The 24,473-nt window shown below is 35.4% G+C and overlaps 1 protein-coding gene across 1 annotated transcript in view; it reads right to left on the bottom strand.

Moving 5' to 3' along the window:
- Nucleotides 1-24,473, bottom strand: part of ZCCHC7 (zinc finger CCHC-type containing 7) — a 146,034-nt gene that overhangs the window by 56,555 nt on the left and 65,006 nt on the right. Inside the window, exons 3-5 of the mRNA XM_088130008.1 lie at nt 9,937-9,980; nt 5,396-5,518; nt 3,367-3,537 (exon numbers count right to left, since the gene is read on the bottom strand). Coding sequence (XP_087986134.1) covers nt 3,367-3,537; nt 5,396-5,518; nt 9,937-9,980 — 338 coding nt within the window. The remainder of the gene's footprint in view (nt 1-3,366; nt 3,538-5,395; nt 5,519-9,936; nt 9,981-24,473) is intronic.

Here is a 24,473-nt window from a genome sequence, read left to right as displayed (position 1 = left end):
CATAAGATGTGAAAGAAAACAAAATTACAGTATTTGAGTTTGGAAAAAAATGCTGATAATAAAAAGGATTTAAAGTGGTTCAGTATGAAAGGAAAAAAACAAACAATAAACCTGAAAGCAAACTGAAGAGGCAGGATTGAGAATGAAGTTGATAGAGAGAATATCTACATATGCTGAATGAGTTCAGATCTCATTTACTCAAAGAGTCAGATGAATTAGATATTAGAAAGAAAGAACTTGCTGAATGTCTATTGTTTTTGAGAAATCCTGAAGAACTGGATGACTGGAGGGTAGATGATTATTAGAAGTCAGGCACAAGTCCTATCAGACTAACTGCAGCTTATTTATTGATAAGGTAATTTTCTTGATAAAGTATGGGATTTCTTCACGCATAATTTATTTTGATCTCAAAAAAGCATTCTGATTAGCCAGCTAATTGTTTTATTTAATTTTATTGGATTTATAGGCCACCCAACTCCCAGATGACTCTGAGCAGCTTACATTTTAAAACTAGAAAGCAATAAAATGAAAAAGAAAAAAAACCATGTACGTCTGAGAAACAAATCTCACACACCAGAAAAAGAAAACCAACAGGGTTTGACACCCACCTTAACCTCAGGCCTGGGAGCAAGGCAGGTTTTCAAGAACTTTTGGGAAAACTGCAGAGTGGTAGCAATATGAATCTTGGAGGGGATGTTATTTCAGAGGGCAGATGCTGTGACCATAGATGACATTGGTAATGGAAGGGACTTGCAAAGTGCCCACTCTGCCTGATCTTTCTGGGTGGGCAGCAACTATTGGAGGTATTTCATTGGAGTTATTTCTTTGGAACTACTGGAAATATTCATAATTAGTTATGGGTTGAATGGCCAACTACAAAATGGATCCCCAACTGGTATGAAATTTGAACTGAAAGAGTAAATTATCAGTGGTTAGTCAAGAAACTGAGAAAGCCTAGGAGAGATGAATAGCATGCTCTCCTAGGCTCAGTACTCTGTAATATTTTTATTAGTATCTTGAATGACAGGAGGAAATGCTTATTAAATATGCAGCTGACATAAAAGTGGGTAGGATAGCTAATACCTAGAAAGAATACAGAAAACAATTCAAAATAATATCTCTTGGTTAGAGAAATGGACAAAAACAACTGAGTAAAATTTTAAAAAGAGAAACATCAAGTTGTTCTTCCCTTAGGGAAAAAAGAGGTCAAACGCACATGAAAAGTAAGGTGGATACTTGATTTGGCAAACATATAGGTGTAAATAATCTTGAAACTGTAATCGTGAATGGAGTCAGGAGTGTGATATGAATGCAAAAAAGCAAATAAATCTAATCAATAAAATACAGATTTTAAATCCCAAGAATTGAATGTCCCCTTCATTTCTGTGGTGCTCAGAATCCACATGAAGTGTAATGCTCAATTTTGGCTCTTTACTTTAAGAAATCAGACAAACTGGAATAGATTCAGAAAAAGACAACAAAGTTGATCAAGGGTTTGGAAAGCAAGTTCTGATTAAAAGAAAATCAAGCAAACTGGGTAAGTTTACCTTCAAGGAGAAAAGATTGGGGAAATACATGATGAAATTCAACAACAGCTGAAGGGCCTTGTTCTCTGGTGCCCCAGAACAAAGGACATGAAATGTGTGTCATGTTGGCTGGACTTGATGGGAGCTGTAGTTAATAAGCAAGATTACAGAATAAGACCATATATAGGAACTACAGTATAATACATAAGCGCACAAGATAAAGGAAAGCCGCACAAGGATGCCTAAGTGATATAATGAAAATGAGAAAAGATCAGAGAAGGCTTTGTTTTTAATGAAAAGGGCAGATGGAAAACAGCATTTGAAAATTATATTCTGACTTCTGTTCAACCATCAGCTCTGAGTGCCTATCTTCACAAGAACTTACACGGTATATACTATCTATATTAGGAAATCTTTGCAATATATCATCTCTTCCCAAGTATTACATAGTTAGAAAAAGGTCAATTTCATTTGTTTGTAAAAACTAATGTTCACACATTCCCTTTATCCAACCTATACCTGACATACTTTAACTTTTCATACTTCATCAAAGGAACTGAAAAAGAAATTAACTGGAACACTATACTCTTTCTATTTTAAAGGAAATATTTCAGAACTTCCAACTATAAAGATAGGCTTGAAAACGTATACAGCATGGCTACATAAATTTCCAGAGATAATGTTTGGACATCAGTATCATGAACAGCAGCTGTTCTCAGTTATAATTATCAGGAAAAAACTACAAACTAAAAATATGAATATACACACACACGTACAGACACACACACATACACACAAATACTTAATGTGCCTAATCAGCTTTTCTTAGCACATGGTTTTTTTAGAAGAGAATACGCAAGCTGTTTATCTGGCAAATCTGTGCTACAAAGGTCTGGCTGCTTAATATCACATGGCAACCAACTTTTGCTATGAATTTTGATGAGATATGTAAATAAATGGCATCTATTAACTTCCTCAGCATTATTTGTTTCTGGTCAGAGATTTGTTGGAATAATGTAATTATACGCCATACAAAACTAAATAATTTGGACTTTAAGAAAAAAATGAATAATTAGATTATTTTGTTATTAGGATTATTATTATTGCAGTCTGAATGTTTTAAATCATATATACTCTTAATAATCCTTAAAACAACTGTTTAAGGAATGCTAGTATTATTCCCATTGGGAAGGATGAGATGGCAGGTGTGCCATTTGTTATGTTCACATAGTGCAATTCAGTCTTAGGTTCTATACTAAACCTGTAATCAAAATAGTGAGGTAGTTTCGTTTTTTTACAATTTAATGCATTTATTGTGGTTTTTTGGCAAGTTTTTCTATAGTTGTTCAGACACAAGAAAGGCAAACTGCATTTGTAACATATTCATAAAGGATAAGCATGTCTTTGTAAATTTTATATAGTTTGAAATCATTTTTGTTAATAACAAAAATAAAATACCACTTCAAGACATCACTAAATATTTAATGAATTACAAAGTACGCTAACTCATAGAAATTAATGCATTTCAGAAATAAAAACTTGTATAAACAAGAATTTAGCATGCAAGCACCTATCAGTAATGCTTTTGTATTTCTATTTTTGCATTCAATTTTTCTTATTTTATTAGTAATTACACATATTTATGATACAGAAAATACTGATTCTGCACATCTATCTGTGTCTTCAGACAAATACATGCTAAGAGACCAGCAATCTATAAACAGGAACACAGACAGTTATACCACCAAATGATTATAAACGTAAGTCATTCTGGAAAAAAAAGAAAGAAAGAAAGAAAAAAAAAGAATCACTGGGTAGTTTCTGTTAACAATGTACTCACATCTGCATAATGACCTCTCATATCACAGCGGTTACAGTGTTTTTTCCAGTACATTCTCTCAGGGCACTCTCTAGAGCAGTGTCCTGGCAAACAACAATTTAAACAAAATCGTGCTGGACAGCTGTTTTGTAGGTGACCTCTCTGTGCACAAAGACAACAGGGTGGAATTTTCTGCAAAAGAAATGCAAAGAAAACAAACCAAATGTTTATGGAATCAGAGGAATTTAAAGTAAGTAAAATAAACAAGGAGCTTCCACATATATTCATAGAGAACTGTAGAGTCCTTCGCCCAAGACCCACTTTCCTATTTCATAAGCTCATGCCCTTCATTTCTGCATTAGTCAACAAGGAAGCCCCCAATTAACAATTAAAATGTAAGATAAAATAAAACAAAAAAGCAATAAATGAATAGCAGAAAATGAACAATCAGTAGCTAAAGAACAAAATCACCTCCACTACTGTTGGACAAAGCTAAGGGCCCTTCCCAACATTTCACAAACACAGACCAATCTGCGTAACAGAAGGTGGTCATTTAGACCAGTGTTTCTCAAACCTGGCAACTTTAAGTGGCGTAGACTTCAACTCCCAGAATTCTCTAGCCAGCTGGGGAATTCTGGAAGTTGAAGTCCATGCATCTTAAAGTTGCCAAGGTTGAGAAATGCTAATTTAGACAACTCATTCCCATGTCATTTAAGACTTAGATAACAGTGCTATGGAAAGCATTTGAAAGAGGCAGCTTGCAGAGCACACTGCTGTGATCGAAGCATCTTTCTTCAAACCATTAAAGCAGCCACGTCCTTTGCAAGCCTTGCACGGGGCCTTTGAAAACTGGCCCCAGTCATCTACACGGGTGTATGCACATAGAGACAACACTTCCCCTGGAACTGCCAGGGAAGTGCAATGGCGGTACATGCTCACACATACAGAGATAGCAGGGGCAACTTTCAAAGTGGTGGCATGAGTCTTGCCAAGGGTTACAGTTCTTGTAATGCTTCCAAGAGAGATTTTTCATTTGTGCTAACCTGTTTTGCGAGGAACTTCCTTGGAAGGTTTTCCATGACAAGAACCCATGAAATTGTGTCTAATGGCAGTCAGGGAAGCTCCCAATAACCGACTATGCCAATGGATTGTCTATATCATTTTGGAATACTCTATATAGTCTGCCCTCCCCTCATTTTGCCACATTGTTTAATTCTTTTGTGGCAGTTCTTTAAATGTGTTATGATGGTAATTAATTATCATATTACTGTATTGTACTCATGGTGAACCTTTACACTTCTCTCTCTTTCAACTATCATCTTTCAGCCAATGAGAATGCATGTAATAAAATGTAAACATCTTACTTAAATCTATCCTGATGATATTTAAACACTGAATCCTTCACGATTAACCTCATAACCTGGTGAAAAATTACAAGCACTGGGTAACCGACCATTATGTACTCCGCATGAAGAGTCCCCCCATCAGTGTGCCGGACATCTTCCCCCTACCCTTATAGACACGCATATGGAAATGGAAAGTATGTGCAACTGTGTTTCATAATTTGCTTCTGCAGTGACGGCAGAATGGGGACTAATTATAGGAAGCATGCCTATATCTCACTTTCTTGCAAGCCCTATTGTTCTGTCCACTCATACACTAAGGTGGGAGGAAAGAGAAAAGAAATCTTCAGCAAGCATGTGGTAATCCTCAGCATGGGCCACTGGGTCTCTCTTGATTGGATTATATTGCTGAGAGCCACTGAAGAAAGCACCATCTTCAAATACCCCATCTCCTCTCTTACAAGTGAATCATGTTCCTAATACCTTCTGATTAATCTCTAGAATAGGACAGAATAGGATCGACAATACAAAGAAATTAGCAGCTAATGTTCCTTAGGTCTAAACTGCCTCTGCAGTTGAGAGTATGGCAATTCTTTATTTTTTTTTCCTTTCTCTAAACTGCCATCCTGCAAAATTATTACAGACCAGCATTTTAAAGCCTGAAAGTTGTCAACTAGCAATGAAACAAATTGAAATACTACATTTACCTTTGGGGCAGGACAATTTTTTGATAAATGACCTCGTTTATCACAATTTCTGCAAGTGACGTTTTTGTCTGCTGTATAGTATCTGTTGTTATGTCGCACTGAAACATAATTACCAATCTGTGCCTGAGGAAACAAAAGGATTATTATTAGAACTCTAAGCTTTTATAGCAATCAAACCTAGGCTATTGAATTTTTTAAAGAAAGTTATATATTTTTATAGTTCTTAAACATATACACACCCCTAGAATCAAGGTAGGCTTCCTATCTATAAATAAGTAAATATTTTTGCAGGACTCTACCATGTCCTTTCAAATCAGTTTTTAGAAGTTACTTTTTTTCTTTATGTCAACCTTTGTCAATATTATTTAATAATAGCATCTTTTATAAAATACATTAAATTTAATTGGGAAAATAACTAACCTATCAACGAATGTATAGATGACATTATTAAATTACCTGCATGCATAAAATGCCATGAGAAAACATCTACTGAACTGCCAACAAAACATCCTTGATCTTTACACATTGGCCAGAAATTTACAAATCTGTCAATATATCTTAATATTAAAATAAAACTGAAAATCAAAAGCATGACTATGGCTTTAAGAAACAAAAATTAAGGATTTATTTTTCCAAATTTGAGAAGCTTGAGCATGCATTTTTCTCAAGAAACAAAATCACATATTATTCTATATTTTCTATACTGCTTTCTTTTAAAGTTCCATATATTGCTGATATTCCATGGTTCAAGTTAATGCTCTGATTTCTTATTATACACTACCTGCATTTTACATCTGTGCACACAGTTCCTTGACCTTTAGCTTTAGGCCCTAATACCTGGCTCAGTATGCGCTCCTCTAATTAAATAACATGGTCACTATCAAGTGTAGTCTTTTGTATTAGAAAGACAGTAGGTGCCCATTACTGCCACTGACTACCCTGCATCGCCCAAATAAATAATAAATTCTCATTAAGAAATCTTACTAGCTATGAGTTGTTGTTTTTTTTAAAGTAAGGATTAGGTTTTGGAGTGCATCAAGGTAACAGCCATGCCTTGAATCCATGACCTGAAGCTGGAAAAAAAGGCAGTTGCTACCTCTGGGTAGATGTTAGTTTATTCTAGACATTCTGCCACTCACTCATTGCCAGACAAGTCAAGCGGAACTCCTAAGTGGAGTGAGGAATAGCAGGTGTGTGTGTGTGTGTGTGTGTGTGTGCACGCGTGCCCGTGTGCTGAAATCTGGAAGAAAACTCACCTGTAATGAAGCAGAAGATTCCTCTATCAGCTTTTCTGCCCTCTCCCCATCTCCCTCAGCTTACAGTGCCACAACCAATGCCATTCAGTTATTTTGAATTTTTTGGATTCTTATATGAATTTTTTTTTTATTCTTATATGTGGTGATTAAGGAAAAAAATAAAAATGTTAACAACAACAACTCATGCTATTCCACAGGGTTCTTCCAGCCCTTGATGAAGTGTTTTTAGGGAAAGGGCTGACAGGCTAAAAGGAGGTTGAGAAATTCAGCCTTAGTCTGCCACCCTAATGGGATAAATCTTAGAATCCAACTTATGGGTAGAGTTCAGTTCACACTGGCCTTTTTCCATGAACAGTGAGAACTCCAGGTACATTCTAAATATAGGATGAATACTGAGGAGAAAACAGAAGAAGCTTAATTCTCTTGCTTATTTTGAACAACATAGCTCAGTTAAGGATTTTGATGAAGTTAGAAAATTGGTAACACTGATTCAAATGCCAATTTGCCCAAATTGCAGTTATTTAATTGCCTGAAAAATACATATATATATTTTCTTTCTATCTAATTGGAAAGTTGAGGAGAAATTATGTAAAGGAATTGGGTCCCTTCCTGTCAGCGTAATAACTCTGTGGAAGTAGGCTAGACTAGATATGATGTTGTGGGAGAAACTAACAAAATAAAGATGGAGTTTTAAAATGGACCAGATCTAGCTGGAGCTGAGGAGAGAAAAAAATAACCAAAAGTCCCCCAATCAGTCCCTCTGGGAGAAGCAGTTGGGTAGTGGTTCAGAATGCTGCCAATTGCTCTAGTTTTAAGCCCCTCCCTCTTGATTATGTGACTCAGAGTAGAGTTGCTATTAAGGGGTTGGAAAGAATACCAGAAGTCATGCTTTGCAGTCTTTCCTTACTTTTTTGGGGGGGGGGGAGTGTTAAACAGAATTTTACATTGCTACATTACAATATAATGCAGCTTGGTTTGCTTGCCTGGATTGTTCAAGTTGATTAAAAATGGTGGTAGATAGTTCAAACTTTGCATGTGTATAAAAGATTATTAATGAACTGACCAATTGTATAGACATTTATGCTTTCAATCTGGATTCAGGCCTTAATTTTGGGACAGAATCAGCCATGGCTGATATATTACTTCTGGTAACAGAGTAGCAGAGGGAGGCCAACTTTGTTGATCCTGCTTGATCTTTCCAGGTTTTTGATATCATCTGCCAAGGGGTTCTGGACCATTTCCATGAATTAGGGGCACTGTATGGTGGTTCCACTTTAACTTGTAGAAGTGTTCTCATATAATAGTACTGAGTACCTCCTGCCAGGACTGACCGTGCATCATCTTACAGATACCTGTAGATGGGTGTTCTCTGTAGCGGTGCCTACACTTTCAAATGTATGCCTTCCTGAAATTCATGAGCTGAGTTGTCTCCTAATAGATCTTTTCAAAGAGCTTTCTTTTCACCAGGTCTTCCTCATGAATACCACTTGATGGTTTCGTTTGACTCTATCACTCCTTTTAATGAATATATTTCACACTTTTAAGATTTTCTGCTTTATTATTATATTTTAGTAATTGTTGTTATAAACAGCGTTGAGACGCAATTGTATGGGAGGCAGTCTAGAAATCTGAATGAATGAATGGGATCTGTAAAGAAAGGATCAGGGACCAATAGTTGGAGAACTAACTTTGCTGGCTGTGGATGGATCAATTTCTGAAGAAACTTGGGCTGACTATAGCAGTCCTTCTATGAGGGAATGGGGGATCAGTTGAGAATATCCTGAAGACTGACTAAAGCCAAATAATTCCTCAATGTTCTGGAGAATTTACCAGGTGATATGGCTGACCATTCTGTCAAAGCTCTAGTCTTGTTAGGGAATAGCAAAAGTTTTTTTTAAAAACCACTTACAATATTACTTTTGAACTCCCTTCTCTGGCTATGAAAAACTCAGAAAGCATCTTTTCTGAGAACTCCAAGCACTGAAACAAGTCAGTTTATGACAGTCAGGCAGTATAAATCTCACAGTAAATCAACAAAGCATATATTAAAGTAGCATTTGTTAGCAGCAAATATATTTATCTTCCTTCATTGCAGTGTATTTGCTATGGCATTTATATTATAAACTGCCTGTTTCCTTGGAGCTCCTCAGTTAATTGCTCCTCAGAACTTTCTGAGTGGTAAGTGGATTTGCACTTTGAGGACCATATCATTCACAACACCTCAAACTTTATGCCACAAATATGAAAGATCAGTTTCCAAGGTTGAAAAAATGCTTGAAGGTGCCTATTATGTTTAGTAAGAATTAGTAGAAAGAGGACTGTAGGGGCTTCAGGAAGCAGTTAATGCCTTGTTACTGGAGGCATTAAGTTGCACTCCTTGTCAACTACTGCCCAATTACAAATCTCCCTTTCTCAGGCAAGTGTGTATGTGCATGTGTTTGAGAGAGAGAGAGAGACCTATTATTTAGAGGAATGAACTATTAATTTCTCAGTGGTGTTTAATACCACTGACCACTGTGATCTTTCTGGAAAGATTCTGTGACTTGCAAATGTGAGTTGCGATGCCAAAATAACATTCCTACAGATCACTAACAGGCAACAGCATTGTGGGAGTTCTACTTGACTCCACAGTATCTGGATTGCAGGATCCCCCAGGATTCCATTCTATTCCTTTTGATGTTTAACACTTATAAGAAACCAGCACAAATTGTAATCTACAGATATGTGACATCGTGTCAGCACTACGCTGATGGCAGTTCTGTTTAAAACTGCTGGGAAGAACAGAGGCATGGATGATTAAATAATAAACCTATAACCCATAAACCTAAGCTGAATTCTGAGAAGACAGGGGCATTGTGGCTAGATGGATTTTAAGCAGATAAATTGCTTCTAAATGGTAAGAAGTGCTCATACTCAGGTTGATTGCCCAGTTACGATGCTGGACAGGATACATGCCTTAATAATCTGTGAACTGGATTATTGCAACAAATGCTATATGGGTCTATTATGGAAGCTTGTCTGGAAGTTTCAGCTTAGACAGAAAACAGTTTCCAGATAAAATAAGGCAGCTAAGTGGGATCAGTCCTCAAGGTACAGCATAACGTGACTTGAATTAAACATTAATATCTAGGAATAAGACCCTAAATGGAACATTAATGAGCATAACTATTTAATGTATCTTTAGAGAATGCACAAGAATACTCAGAGGTGTGTGTGATTTTTTTTCAGTAATGAAAACACACTAATAATACAAAATACACAGAACGCAACACTCTACTAATGTACCTGTAAGTCTTTATCACTGATGGTCCATCCTCTTCTGTCTTCTCCTACAAAACAGTTATTTGGAAACAATTAAAATTGATTTGAGGAACTATAAGATTGTCTCATTAGTTAATGAACTAAAGTAACAGAATTTCAGAAATGTTATGGCCACTTTATCTACACAGTACAGTATCTGATCATAAACAATATGTGTGTGTGTATACACACACACACACACTCCCCATACATGCATATATACTGCCATGAGAAGGACAATCATGGCAGAAAGGCCACCTGAAAAGCTTTTTCATAACCACAAGTGATAAAGGAATGTTAGCTGCACTGAACAAAAAGAACATGATCCAAAAGCTCTTTGGCGGCTTGTGTAGGAAGGGAATTCTGTTTTAATACTGCATCAAAAACTTCACTGCACCAGAATGTTAATGACAGAACAAAATATATTATCTAATGAACATTCAGTGTGTTTCAAGAGTTATTGAAAATATTTTGTAACATAAAAATATTACTGGTATATCAACTAATTATCATTTGGATGGTTCTAACATGGACAGATAGGACAACATCATAAATTATTTGCATCTTGATATAATATTCCTCTTCAATCCTGTATTTAAGTTTACCTTCCAAACAATCATCGTAACTATTTGCTAGCCATCTATGTATTTCTCATTAAAGCAGCTAGATAAATATTAGCTTTCAGCTGGTTGATGAATATGCAGTTTTCAAGTTACAAGAAACTCTTCACTGGCTACACTATAATATAAATATTTATCTAAAATATTTATATATTGGCTTTTGGTACACATATCTAGCAGCATCCAACAAAAGATGAATCCAGTTGAGATATAATGAATGAATAAAAATGTAAGAATCCAGTATAATAAGGAAACACCATGACTCAGGAATTAATGTTATAAAAACCCTGTTAGAGAAAGGCAGATGGAACAAATGGATTTTCAAGGATGTTTGAAAGCTTGTACAAAATGCTCTTTCATAGTGCCACAGAAAAAGTCCCACAAGCAGGAGAACACCAATAAGAAGGCCCTTTTATTTACCAACCAAATTGACTGGCACTCAAAAAGGGCCCCTATAGTTGATCTTTACAGAAGGATCATACAATTGAAGGCAGTCCTCTGTATATCCCGTTTAAGGCTTTAAAAGGAAGATCATACAATTGAAAGCAGTCTTCTGTATATCCCCAAACTGTTTAAATCTTTAAAAAGTTAACATAAGGGCTTTAAAAAGAACTCAGAAATGCTCTGATAATCATATACAGTTGGTGCAAAATTAGTTAACATGTCTGAACCACCTGGCTCCCATAAACCTTCACACAGATAAATAGTGCACTAGTAATTTCAAACCATTTTCAAAAGTGGGTCACATTCAGCCTATATGGTAATCAAATGTGAACGATCACTATTTCCCAGACCAGATGCCAAACCACAAGTAAGGAAGTCATAGCCTGCTGTTGCTCCCCAGCAACTGGTATCCAGAGGAATGTTGCCATTCATCCTGAAGATAACAGTAGCATATAGCTAACATGACTAATAAGCACTGAATTTGCATAATTTGTTTTAAGATAACAATTGGACTGAGTTTGCAAATTCCATCATTTTAAAAAATATGGTGTGTGAAGAAGTAGCTCCCTTTGCTGTCCTGCCTCTGCCACCATTCATCTTCATTAGTGATATTAGTACTAGCACTATAGAAGAAGATGAAAAAAAATGCCTTACCATTTTCCACCATGGGAAATAGCTATATTAATATAATTAAAGTTAAATCAATTCAAATAAAGTTCAGATTAAAATACCTTTTGTCCTACTGCACAACTTTTTTATGCAGTCCCTGGCACACCCCAGAGACATAGCCCTCAGCCCCAAGATGGCTGTTCCTTCATTCAGAAGCACAACTATATCAACAATCAGCATGACAATTTTAAATATCCAATTATTCATATCAAAGTACTAGAATAGCAAAGTTGACTTATCTTTTTAAATGGCATGCCTTAGTCAATTTTTCTCTGACTGTACTCCAATTGATTTATATTTTTCTGAAAATTATAAAAACAAAAGCCCTGCAATTTTTTTCTGGAACTATAAACGCAAGATGTGACCCAAAGTTATTATTTCTTTCTATTTTATACGTCATACTTCTATCATACATTTGCTGATTAATGGGGGGGGACAGTGTTTGCTTCCCCCCCCCGCAGTTTTACATTGCTGAACAATGCCGTTTATCATAAAACATGGCTTTCCCAGCACAGCTATTCAGTTATCTCACATTTTATCACCTGCATTTTATTCTGTAACTCTCTTTGATCTTTGTTAGAATTAATTGTTTGACTTATAGACCAGTTCTCTAAACAATTAAGTTCATTCCTATCCAAAATGCTATCCTCTAAAGCATTTACAATCAAATTTTACTAGTTTATTTATGAGAATGTCATGTGGAACTGTGTCAAAAGCACTGCTAAATTTGATTATACTGAAGATTATATCTACTGCATTCCCTTTATCCACTAAACCACTTATCTTATAAAACTCAAGATTAGTCTGTACTGGCATGTATTTCTTAAATTTACAGTGCATATTAGCAACCATTTCTGAATCTTCCTCCAGACCCATTTTGCAAAGTAAAAAAAATCATGTTCTGTTAAAGCATTTTAACTGAGTAAAATATTATTGGCTCAAATAGGTTTCTTTATTATTGTTTTCTTTTATTTTCCAAAAACCACAAGAATTGATAACATGCCAAGAGTTCATGCTTGTAAAGTGGCTTAAATAACTGCAGTTAATGTATTACTATCCTGCATTAATTCTTTTTTTTTAATTGTCTTATTACATTATAGAATATAAATAATAGTCAAGTACAGTTGTATTTATACAATAAGAACTAGAAACTACTAATGCCATAATGATTAAAATAAATTAAACCTTTCAAAATAAAAAATATCAATGTTAAATATGATTTGTGATATGTAAATGGACAGAGAGTTGCTTAAATTGTATAGTTAATGCTGAAAATAACATTGGTAAGTTACAAAGTACATTGAATTATTTTGTAATATGAAAAAAAGTTTAGATACATGAGCTTAATACTACAGAATCCACTTTGTTTTTTATGACTATTACAAGAAAAAAGGGGGGGGAGAAAAAGGATCTGCTTGGAAAAAGTAGATAGGTATTTAGTCTCTGACTTTCTCCTTCTCTGTATTCCAACTGATTTGCAGTGTTTTTAAACATTTAAATCCCCTTAAAAACCATACTATAAATGTCTGTGTTTGCCTTGCTGAATAATGTGTTGTATGTATGGAAGCCATTCTTGCTTGAATTGGGTTAAGCTTCTGGTATGGATATATGCTGTCAGTTTCACCATTGCTGCATATTCTCCAAGTTTTATCAGATATTGTCAAAATTATATCCTGCATCAATTCTTGAATGTAACAGATTGTTGAACAATTACGATGCATAAAAAATCTTTGGGCAAATTGATTTAAGGATATAGGACCATGTCTGATAACTATTTGTATTTTTAGAATTGCTTCTGCAATTATTCTTATGAAAGATATACACAAAAACATTTAGTTGGGATATATGGTCTATACAGCATACTCAGAGACAGCTCTGTGTATTGCATTCTGAACCCATCTCATCAGGTTTTTGAACATTTGTGCTGTTGATTCTATGCAAAGCATTGTTTAATGTCAACAGGACTCTGGCCTGCCAAACAGAGTAGCACAGTCAAGCTTAACTCCTAGTGACTTCATGGACATAGCTATGTAGCTTTCTTGGCAACAGAAAATAAATAGTTTCCCACTGCCTTCTTCTGGAAGTTTTCTTAACTTCCTAGGCTAGCCTACAAACCTGCAATTCCCTGGTGGTCTCCCATCCAAGTACTACGGAGGTCCAAACCTGTTTTGATTTTCTGAGATCAGCCAGTTAAGTGCTGGACAGACTCTAAAAGCTTAGGTTTTTATGTGTAAAAGTTGAAGTATATTTAAAAAGGGTGGGTTTCTACCTGTTTTACAATGCCTGTTTCACATATACCCACTAAGCAGCTGTAAGAAACCAGAGGATGTAATTATTCTGGAAGAAAATAATATGGTATTCTATAAGTACATTAATTAACCAACTCAAGGCTTCTCTATGTTACACGTTAGAACTTTGACAAAGATATAGTTAACTAAAGAACTGACGTAAGATCTTTATGGATTTACTTTGTATAGTTTTTTGCTAAAGGAAAATATTTGGCTTACGTACACTAAAGTGGAATTCAATTAGAAGTCTTTTGTACTAAAAAATTATCTAGATTCAGAATAGTGTAGAATATAACTCAGTAATCTGTATGATCTTATATGCAGAAAGGGTGTGAGGACCATAAAAAAAAATGATATGAGTCCGGAGCTACAAAAGGAAAGTGGGATCAGGAAAAATCATTAACACTTCTTCTGTAGAGGCTCTGTTGCATTCTGTTGCAGGGCCAACTCTTTATCCAATAATGTGGATCCATCATCTTTATAAAAATTTAGTATGAAGAAATGCCTGCAGATCAAGGGTAAATACTATAAAAACTACTGATGATAGTTATCACTCTGAATTGATAACTTCTGACATTAATTTCTATCATAAAGATATTCCAAGCCCCCTTTAACCCACAGTAAGAATTTGATTAACTATGAAAGATTTATTCTGCTGATGGAATGGATTATTTGTTAATATCTTATTTTAAAAAAAACTGAAAAGCATCATAAATCTCCTACACCAAGAATTAATTATGTAGTTTCTGGAAAGGCCACTTGAAACATAATTTTACTGCAACAACCACACGTTTCTGAGAATCTCATGTTAGAAACCACAGTGCAGAGGATCTTTGCAAACTCTTCTTTAAATAGTGTTAATGGTAAGTTTTTCTTTAAGTAGGGCTAACTTGTTGTATCTTGCTCCTTTTGTTGCATCCTTAAACATTCCATGCAAGAGTATGAAACGGAACATCTATTTCAAGTGTTAATATTAGTCAAATGGCTACTAATTTTATTGAATTACAAAAAGAAGGAACAAAAAAATTTAAACATTCTGTTCTGTTTGGAAGAGACTTAGCTATCACAGGAACAGCAGTTTGATGAACCGAAGTTATGATGTGGTATTTATGTGTTTTTGTGGGCTATAATGGAGGGAGGCTAGAATTTTTATCTCTACTTAGAAAATAACATTATTTAATCCAAATGAAAGTTCAACATGCAGGAATTATGATAATTTAACCTAAATGAAGACATATATACCAAGCAGTCTGTTACAAATTAAAAAAAAACCTACCAAGGGTTCAAATATATGCACTTTTTACTATATATTACTCTATGTGTTATGGTAATTTTATATTAACCTAAGACTCCATTTCAATTTATTATGTCTGCAGGAAATATTACATGAAAGAATGGTAATAGGGATGTGTTTGTTGATATTAAATCCACACATATCTGTAAAATAATGCATCTTAGAAATGTGTCACAACTTGCAAAATGAAAAATACCCGCAGGAAATGACTATGGACACTCTATGTTTTCTTTTCACTTATTCTGTATTCTCATAATATGAAGCTCTTGATCATTTAAGTTTTGTAAACTATTAGTAATGTTTACACACCAGTGTCAATAGTTGGTATTTTTCAAAACTTAGTACAACATTTGGAGAACAAAGTAATCTCTCTCTCTCTCTCTCTCTCTCTCTCTCTTAGTAGGTACAAGTGTGGGGACCACAGGAACAGTTAAATTCATGGCATGGTTGGTCTACCACACAGTCGGGGGAATTCTTTAAATAGAGCCTGTCACTCTCTTTGCCCATCAATGGGATTTCCTTCTCAAACTGCTGATTCGTTCAGGTACACAACAGAGGAAATTTCAGTTAACCTTTGTTTCACCCCAGGGAAAAATCTGTCTGAGAAGTATAAAATGAATAGTTTAAAAAAAGTAAGTAGCCAAGCTTCAGTGCTATTCTTTTTAGCGTTCACAGCAGTCAGACAAAAATAAAACAAATGCTTTTACTGCCCCTGGAGAATAAATGATATAATGCGCAATTTAGAATCCCAGTTGTCCACTTTTTGTTTTCAGTTCATAAAAATGTAAACACCAATCAGATCAGAACTACTGCTTTCTGTGCAAGATTTTCCTCAAACCATTATCTTGTAGTTATATTTTATGCTGCAAAGATAGAATAAAGCTTTTAGGTAAATAAGCCTCGGAGTTTTTTACCAGTGGGATTCTCCTGGTGGGTTCTCTGCATTCAAGACCACAGGGGTGCCAACAACTTCAACAGGATATTTATTCTTCTTTATTTGTTCAATTTATTTGCCTTTTATTCAGGAGTTCAAGCCAGCCTACACAGTAGTCCCGTCTCTTATTTCCACCCACAACAATCCTGTGAGGTTGGACAGAGAGAGACTGACTGGCCAAAGCCACCCAGGGAGTTTCTATGGCTGAGATGTACTAGAACCCGAGTCTCCTCCCAGTGCCAGTCCAATACCTTAACCAACCAACCATGCTGGATATATTAGAAGTATATTGGAGGGATAGCCAACAACATCAGGGTCATTACTGGATATAATGACTAGAGGAAGAACTCTCATATAAGGAAATTTGGATGGAAATAGCTCCAAGTTATACTTCACATTTCCTCCCATCTTATTCTATTTCTGCACAGCTTGCAACCTCCTAGTTAAATTGATGGAAAATCTGCTTTTGAGGTCTCCAAATTTAGAAGTATATCTGGAGATTTTAATAAGGTGTTGTAGAGTTTTTTGGATGCAGCTCAGGATTTTTAATAGCTGTGAAAGTCATATGCTAATACCAAAATACAGAAAATCAACAGAGAAGTAGAATATAAATTGAATTTTTAAGTGTATACTGGACCTACCACAAGCTATCCTGCTAACTTTGCATTTAAGTTGAGTTCTTGCATCAACACAAGGAGGTGACTGAGAGTAAATCAATCCCATGTCTCACAATCTGTTACATCACTAGATTGGCTAAGATGATCAATATGTATTTGCAGGGAGGAGGAAACAGACGCAGCTGCTAGAATTCAATAGCATATGCAAAAACAATGTTCTAAAAGAAACCCAAAAAAGAATAGCTGCACCAAGTACTCAACTATTGAGTATGATGTGCACTATAGTAGCATGATCAACATTCTGTCATGTGTGAAGCATGTGTGTATATAAACACACAGAGACATTCACACATGACAGACAGACAGACACATATACATTCACGTATATAAATTGTGGAACTAACTCCTATTGTATGGAGGGAGAAATGTTTTAGAGGCAGACTTCCTAACATAGCAGGGCTAGATATAAAAGAATTGTATCAGGAACCACAGAATATGGGTATTTGTCTTCTACGTTAGGCATTCACTTTTTTGACTCGCTAACTGGGAGAGAGGGAGGAAGCTAGAATACTAGTACCATAGGTCTGAAACTTCCTGACCATGGGAGTCAAGTATCCCTGAAAGCAAATTCTGTGCAAATAACCAATTTTTCAGCGCTGAGCCCTAAACATACAATACAACGACTTATCAAAATATCACTAGGTATTCTTACGTAAGAGGAATTTCAGAGGGACAACTTTAAGATGGGCAAGGGAAGCATCTCAGCGGTCTCAAACTCCTCAGTTCCATATAGTGGAATAACATTAGTCCCCTTACCAACTGTATCAGTCACCCCTCCTTCAAACCTTACACATCTCTTGCATCTAGCTTGACCTTTGGAGAAGCCCACTGTATTCCTCAATAATTTGTCTTGTCTCTTTGGTCTCCCTTTGCAGATCTTTAATGGACATGTACATCCTTTCTCCTTATTAGCCACTTATTGTTTCCCATTTTCTTTTCTTAAAACAGTTATCAAAAATAAGAAGAAAAAAAGGGGGGAAGGAAGAATGGAGACGTAGCCAGTGGCATCATTCACCTTCCCCATTTGTGGGTCCTCACATTATTTACTCCTGAAAAAGGCAACCTCTCAATCAATCACTTCTAACAGAGGATACAGAATATTCCATACTGTTTTATAAACTTCCCAAAAATCTTGTTGGGTTTCTGGCAGCCCTCACATCTGAAAAGGACATGCTACTTATTTCCTATTCCGGTCATAAATTAGAAAACATTTTTTTGAAGTTGCTTGGGAAAAATAAATCAGCTTGGGTTGATTGTCCAACAATAACAGCAGCACAGAAGCACTATCGATGAAAGAAAAATGAAAAATTGCTCTGAAAATTAGTTCACTAATTTTGTTCACCTTAGCGTTTCCAACTTCAGAAAAGATCACATTACTGAAATTTCTCTTTTTTTAAAATTTGGTATACAAAAAATATACTTTCTCTGAAAGCCATCAGTATTTCCTAATCAATTCACAGTTTATTTTCTATAGCCAACATTGTCTGTATTGCTTGCCCACAGATGTTTCATCTAATCGTTAAATTCTAACCACAGAAAAAGAAAGAAAAAAAAACACAAGAGGAAGTTAGAATGGATTATATCTTTTGAGCAGATGTTCACAAAATCTTTTAGAGACTATTTCTGAATGCAACTGTAAAAAAAATCCATTTAAGCCCTTTGACTTATTCTGTTCCAAAATTTCTTGTTCATTGCTTTTCAGAACGCTTATTTCGAAGACATCGCCTAAGACTATGCTTTATATATTTGTGGCCCTATTCAATTTTTAAAAATGTTATCTTTATTTTGCTAAAATTCTGACAATATTACTTGCATATTTAACTCAAATAACTTACTTTGTATTTTATGCATGCTGTCTTGAGTTGTATAAAAAAGGTGTGATATGAATCTAATAAAATAACAAATAAGCACGCAAGCAAGCAGATTCTATTAAATCCATTCCTCTTTTAGAATTCTTTTTCCATTAGATTCTGAATTCAAAGTAAAATATAAAGTTGATGGAATGTGCTGCATCCTTCACAGTGAACAGCTAATTGTTTAGGTTTACTATACTACAGCTATATTTATAGATAGCTACCGCCTACTCTGTAACAAAAAAGAATAGTAATAACCACTTTTGGTCAATATGGTCAAGTGTAAGAACTGAGGGAAGGTGGAATAAAGGAGAAATCACCTCTGTGTTGTAAGTAGCAAAAAAATGGGCTGCATAACAAATTTAACTGGAAGTGAAAGTGCTTGGGAGCTTTAGGGATCTTTTGGACACTATAATTAATTTTAGTTTGCAATAGGAACTAAAATTACATATGGCCACCTGGAAGAAATGGAAGCCTGTACACTTTTGCTGGCCACCTCTTTCCCTTGGATTGTGCAAAGTGCAGGCTGTTCACATCTAAGAACTAAACTGCTATTCCTAGAGTGCATCTTAGCTAGTTATATCATTCCTCCAATGTATTTTGAACTGCTTAGCATTATTAATTAATGACCCACAGTAAATTATATTTATACTTAGGGGCATAAGAACTGGAAATGGTAGCATTCTTTGATTTCAAGAAAATTAGTCTCAACCCAAGCATTATTACTTTTAAAATTTCCCTCTCTCTCTCTCTCTCTCTCTCTCTCTCTCTCACACACACACACACACACACACACACACACACTTACTTAAACAGTTTCTGTTATCATTAAATAGACAAATTTGGATAAAGATACTTTCTGGGATATGCATACATGCTATTTTTTTTTAATCCGCATTTACCCAAGTGCATTAAAATTAAAGTCTCAGAAATTGCTACAACTTCTAGTATAGGATTAAAATATAGGTTCTGAGAAGTAACTTCTCTCAAAGTAAACTGCAAAATCATTTTCATTTGTCCAGTTCCTCAAAGTGAAATAAATCAAAAGCTTATGTAAGATAATGCTGCTTCCATGAACATCCAGATGCTGAGAGCCCCAAAGCAATTCTCAGTTTAACATTTCCAAAGGCATAGACTAGTGATCACACGATAGTGGTGATACTCTCTAGTTACCCTTGGCAACCCTTCTCAACTGTAACGAGGCTCTGCCCCTACAATAGCTCACTGGGCAGCTTTCTCTTCACTTAGCTGAATGCTTTGGGACCATCTGCGTCGGTAAGCATAAAAGGCCAGCCTGCCTGTGGGCCCGTCACTCTGAACACCACCTCTCTGACCCTGATTAAATACAACTTTCAATCCTTTTTGTCCTCCCTGTTGACTTCTCCTATTAAGGGAGCCCTCTGACAAAGAAAGCGGAAGAGTGGACTAACTGCCCCCAAGAAAGGTGATGTCTGATACTGCTCAACACAAGGATTAGCAAGCCAATACATAACAAAAGCAAGTTTGGGATGAAGGGGGAGGAAGGGAAAAATGGTTTTAGCTAGGTCTTTGACTGATTCAGTGCATACACAATTCAACAAGAGGCATGTTTTGAAAGAAAAGAACTATTACAATATTTTGGGAAAGTACCTTTAACCATCCACCATAAAGCCATGACACTGTTAAAAATATAATGTTAAGGAAAAAGCTTTTTGAACCAACCACTTTAGGTGCATTAATCAGAAGAATAATCCTATACATACATCTATGTTTATATTTCAAGTATTCTCAAAGTCCTCAATTATAGCAAAAGAGCCCTCCCATATTTACAGTACACACAGGGATCCTCTATGGAGGCTCTAAATAACATGTGCAGATCATGGCCAATTTAATGCTGTGTGTAGACAATTTTGTTTGCGCCCAGAAACTCCCGTTTTCCATGCGTATGTGAAAAATGTTAGTAAGAGGCTCAGGTAAGCAGCATTTTCACTAATTCAATCTGCTACTATGGGGAGGAAAGCAGGAAGGAGTGGCTTTGGTTTTAGCGTAGTGTATTGTGCAAGCCCACCTTTCTATGAACCATGGCATTATGGTTTGTTCTAACTAATGTAGTCAGCTTGCTGTTGATTTAGCATGAAGTGCAAACCAATCCACAATAGCTTCTTTGCGTGTGTCAAGTAGAGATAAAGTACTCTTATATTATTTATTCAAATTATATTCTGGCTTTCTACCCAGAAGGCACTCAAAGTGGCTGTTCTCCATTTATGGATTTCCTTTTGAGATATTTGCCTGGTGCCAATATTCTCAACATTTTTGGTGCAGGTAAACATTTTTTTAAAAGATATATATTGAGGTTTTTATGTAGTGTTATTAGAACATATTATCATTTGCTTATCTTGTGCCTTCAAGTCAGTGTTGACTCCTGGAGACTGCTTGGACAAGTCTCTGCAGTTTTCTTGGCAAGATTTCGGAAGTGGTTTGCCCTTGCCTCCTTCCCAGGGCTGAGAGAGAGAGGGACTGGCCCAAGGTCACCCAGCTGGCTTCGTGCCTACGGTGGGACTAGAACTCACCGTCTCCTGGTTGCTAGCCCGGTGCCTTAAAACCACTACACCAAACTAGTTCTATTATCATTTACCGCATTTTATTTTGAATTTTGCAGACTGACATACTAAAATTAGTGAAAGATTAAAAACTAAAATTACATGATTTCTCTCCATCCCCCCGCACCCCATGTGTTAGCCTTTCTTTTTCCACAACTTCATCTCTATACAAGGCATTATGATTTTCCTTTGAATTTTTTGCTTGCAGAAACTGATTGAATATTCAGAAAACAGAGACAGACTCTGATATTGCTGGAAAAGATAACAAATGCATTAAGAAAAACAGTTTCTCCATAGACAAAGCTGGCAAATGTTTTGTGTTTATAGTAGCCACCATGATTCTTCCTAAGCATTTAATGTTCATACTGCCCTGTTGAGATCTAAACCAAATATGGATATTTCAAACGTTAGCTTCTAATGAGGGTAAGTTTGTAGTATTAATTGTAAATTACATCACTGAATTCAATAACCTCAAAACAGCAGTGACATTATGTGGTTTTGATAATATAAAAAATCAATTTATTGAAAACATGATCAATCATCTAAACAACTAATTAGATGGTATCCTTAAACATATTTTAACAAAATAATTTCTCCCCTTCTTGCAATAGCAACGATGTTGCCCAACTATTTCCGCATTATTTAGAAAAGAATAAGATTACATGGTTGCTTGCTTATAGTGTTATCTAAATTATTCTAAGTTATTTAGCATGGTCCACTATGAATGCTACCATAGGCATTTACTGAAATAAATACCACATTAGAATAGAAATAATATGTATCAGCACAACCTTGAATTTTCTAATTAACTTAAAATAAATAATAAGAACTTAAATCTGACTGAGATGTGGAAGAGACCGGGTAGGGACCCCCTTTACCATTTTCTCTGGCTTGTATTGATTCACTTTCTCAAGTGGCATATTTAATTAATTTGTTTGGGGGCAAGCATATAAAATGTCTTATGCAAGCAGACACACAACCTCATATATAATCACACATACAACCTACCATAAATCATACATCATCTCACATAGAATCACAATGTGCAGAACAATATTTCAGAAACAAAATCTTCACATCTTACATGAATACAATTTTAAAAGTTTGAATCAGAGAAAACATAAGAGGGTCTACAGTTGTGGGATGAAAAAGATCAGTAAAATATCATGCTATGACTCAATATTGAGTTTACTCTTGCTGGTAGAAACATTCTCTTGGTGAAATTCTGTTCATAGGATGCTCCCACCACTAAAAGAACAGACAAGCTTTCACTGGTTTTTCCTTCCCAATACAGCAAATGGACTTTTGCCCCAACTGCACCCAAGGGCTAGTTGACCAATGGAGGAAAAGGGGATACTGGAAAAAATAATATCTTCCTCACTCCTTCAGCTGCTCTGAAAGATATTCTATGACCACCCAATGTTCTGAATCTATTATTATAAGATACAATATGATTAATCCACATATCTAATTTTCTTACTTAAGCCATATTGAGAATAATTAATAATTATCATTTAACTACATTAAAAGGGATTTGAGTGCCATATCATGATAATCCTGTCCTTTTCCTCCCCCAACCACTCCTCTACTGGCAAATCACATCAATTTTTTATAAGTAGGTGTGCACATTAAGAAATGTGCAAAATTCCTTGATCCAGAAAAATGGCATTCCAGAGAACTCTGGAACATTCTCCTTCCCTCTGGATCATGCCATCCAGAGACAGTTTGTCAGTTTATAAAGGTGAATCCTGATTGGAATAATATGAAGTATTCTAAGAGTTGTCTACCCTCAAAATACACTTTTTTTCTCCCATAGCAGTATGCTCAGAACACTTCAGACCGCTTCTGGTTCAGAGGATTTAACTTCTGGAAACTGATAAATCACATACCAGAACAGGGTGGTATGAAGAGAAACAGAACATTCTGGAATTCTTGGAATGGTCAATTCCCATATTGATGAATTCTGCAAATCCCTACTTAAGGGAATGATGTGACCAAATGAAAGGTACAAGACAATATGGTGTCACTATTTAAAAAGAAACTCATTGTTTTACAAGGAAATATACAATATGAATGTAGAACTTTAAGAAGCACTAACCAAGGAAAACTTGAAACTGTCAAGATGGACATGAAGCACATGAAATTTGATGGTTAGGAATAAGTGAAGTTAGGTGGACCAGAAGAGGTCATTTTAGGAATGAATTTATCATGCACTATTCGGGCCATGAGGCTATGCAAAGTAATGGTGTGACCACGATACTCAGAAAAACATTCTGCTAAATAAGTGTTTGGCATCCAAGAAATGATAATACCAACTGGAATTAATGGATATCTAGTGAAGATTGATATGTCTCCACCTACTGATAATAGAAGATACTGAGGGATTCTATAGCAAATTGCAAAAGATGTTAATTGAGAGAATCTAGAAAGGATGTATTAATAGATGATTGGAATATAAAAGTTGGAGAATATGGAATTACAAGATTGGACTGAGTAAATGCAATAATATAATATAGGAGATAGGTTAATGCTGAAGATAATTCTCTTTTCTTTGCCAACACCTGCTTTAAACAATATAAACACTCTGTACATGGATATCAATGGATACACAATATTGAAATCTAATTGACTACATAATAGGAAACAGAAGATTCCAGGTACTAATTGTGGAACAGAGCATAAATTATTGATGATAAATATATATGGATTAAACGTAAAAAACTAAAGAGTAAGTGTGTGAGCAAGAGTTGACTCGGAGGACATACAGTCTAGAATGTAAGATCAATGTAAGAACAGATTTAATATGTTTTGTTATGCGAAGGAAGACCTGTAATCCTATGGGAAGAAGTAAAAAATGTTATGAAAAATGGCACAGAAAAAAATGCCCTAAATTTCGAAAATTTAGGAAAAGGTACAAGTGGCTTTCAGAATAAGTTGTCTTGATAGCCAAGGGAAGCTGGAGGATGAAAGCCTTGAACAACAAGCAGGTTTCATGATGATTGAATGAAGAGTTTCAGCATCAATATCCTTCAAGTAAGGATAACATCTCAACCAAGAATGCCAACAAATAAAGGTAAATAACAAAAGGAAAATGAGAAATATTTTAAAAAACGTTAGCAGGAAAATTTACAGCTAAGGTAGTATTACTCAACAGTAATCATAGA

The sequence above is a fragment of the Python bivittatus genome, unplaced genomic scaffold, assembly GCF_059951505.1.
Source record: "Python bivittatus isolate LINGU-HERP-01145 unplaced genomic scaffold, Pbiv_v1 ctg000850_np1212, whole genome shotgun sequence".
NCBI lineage: Eukaryota > Metazoa > Chordata > Lepidosauria > Squamata > Pythonidae > Python > Python bivittatus.
Note: the sequence above shows the minus strand (reverse complement) of the source record. Positions and strands in the feature narration are given on the sequence as shown.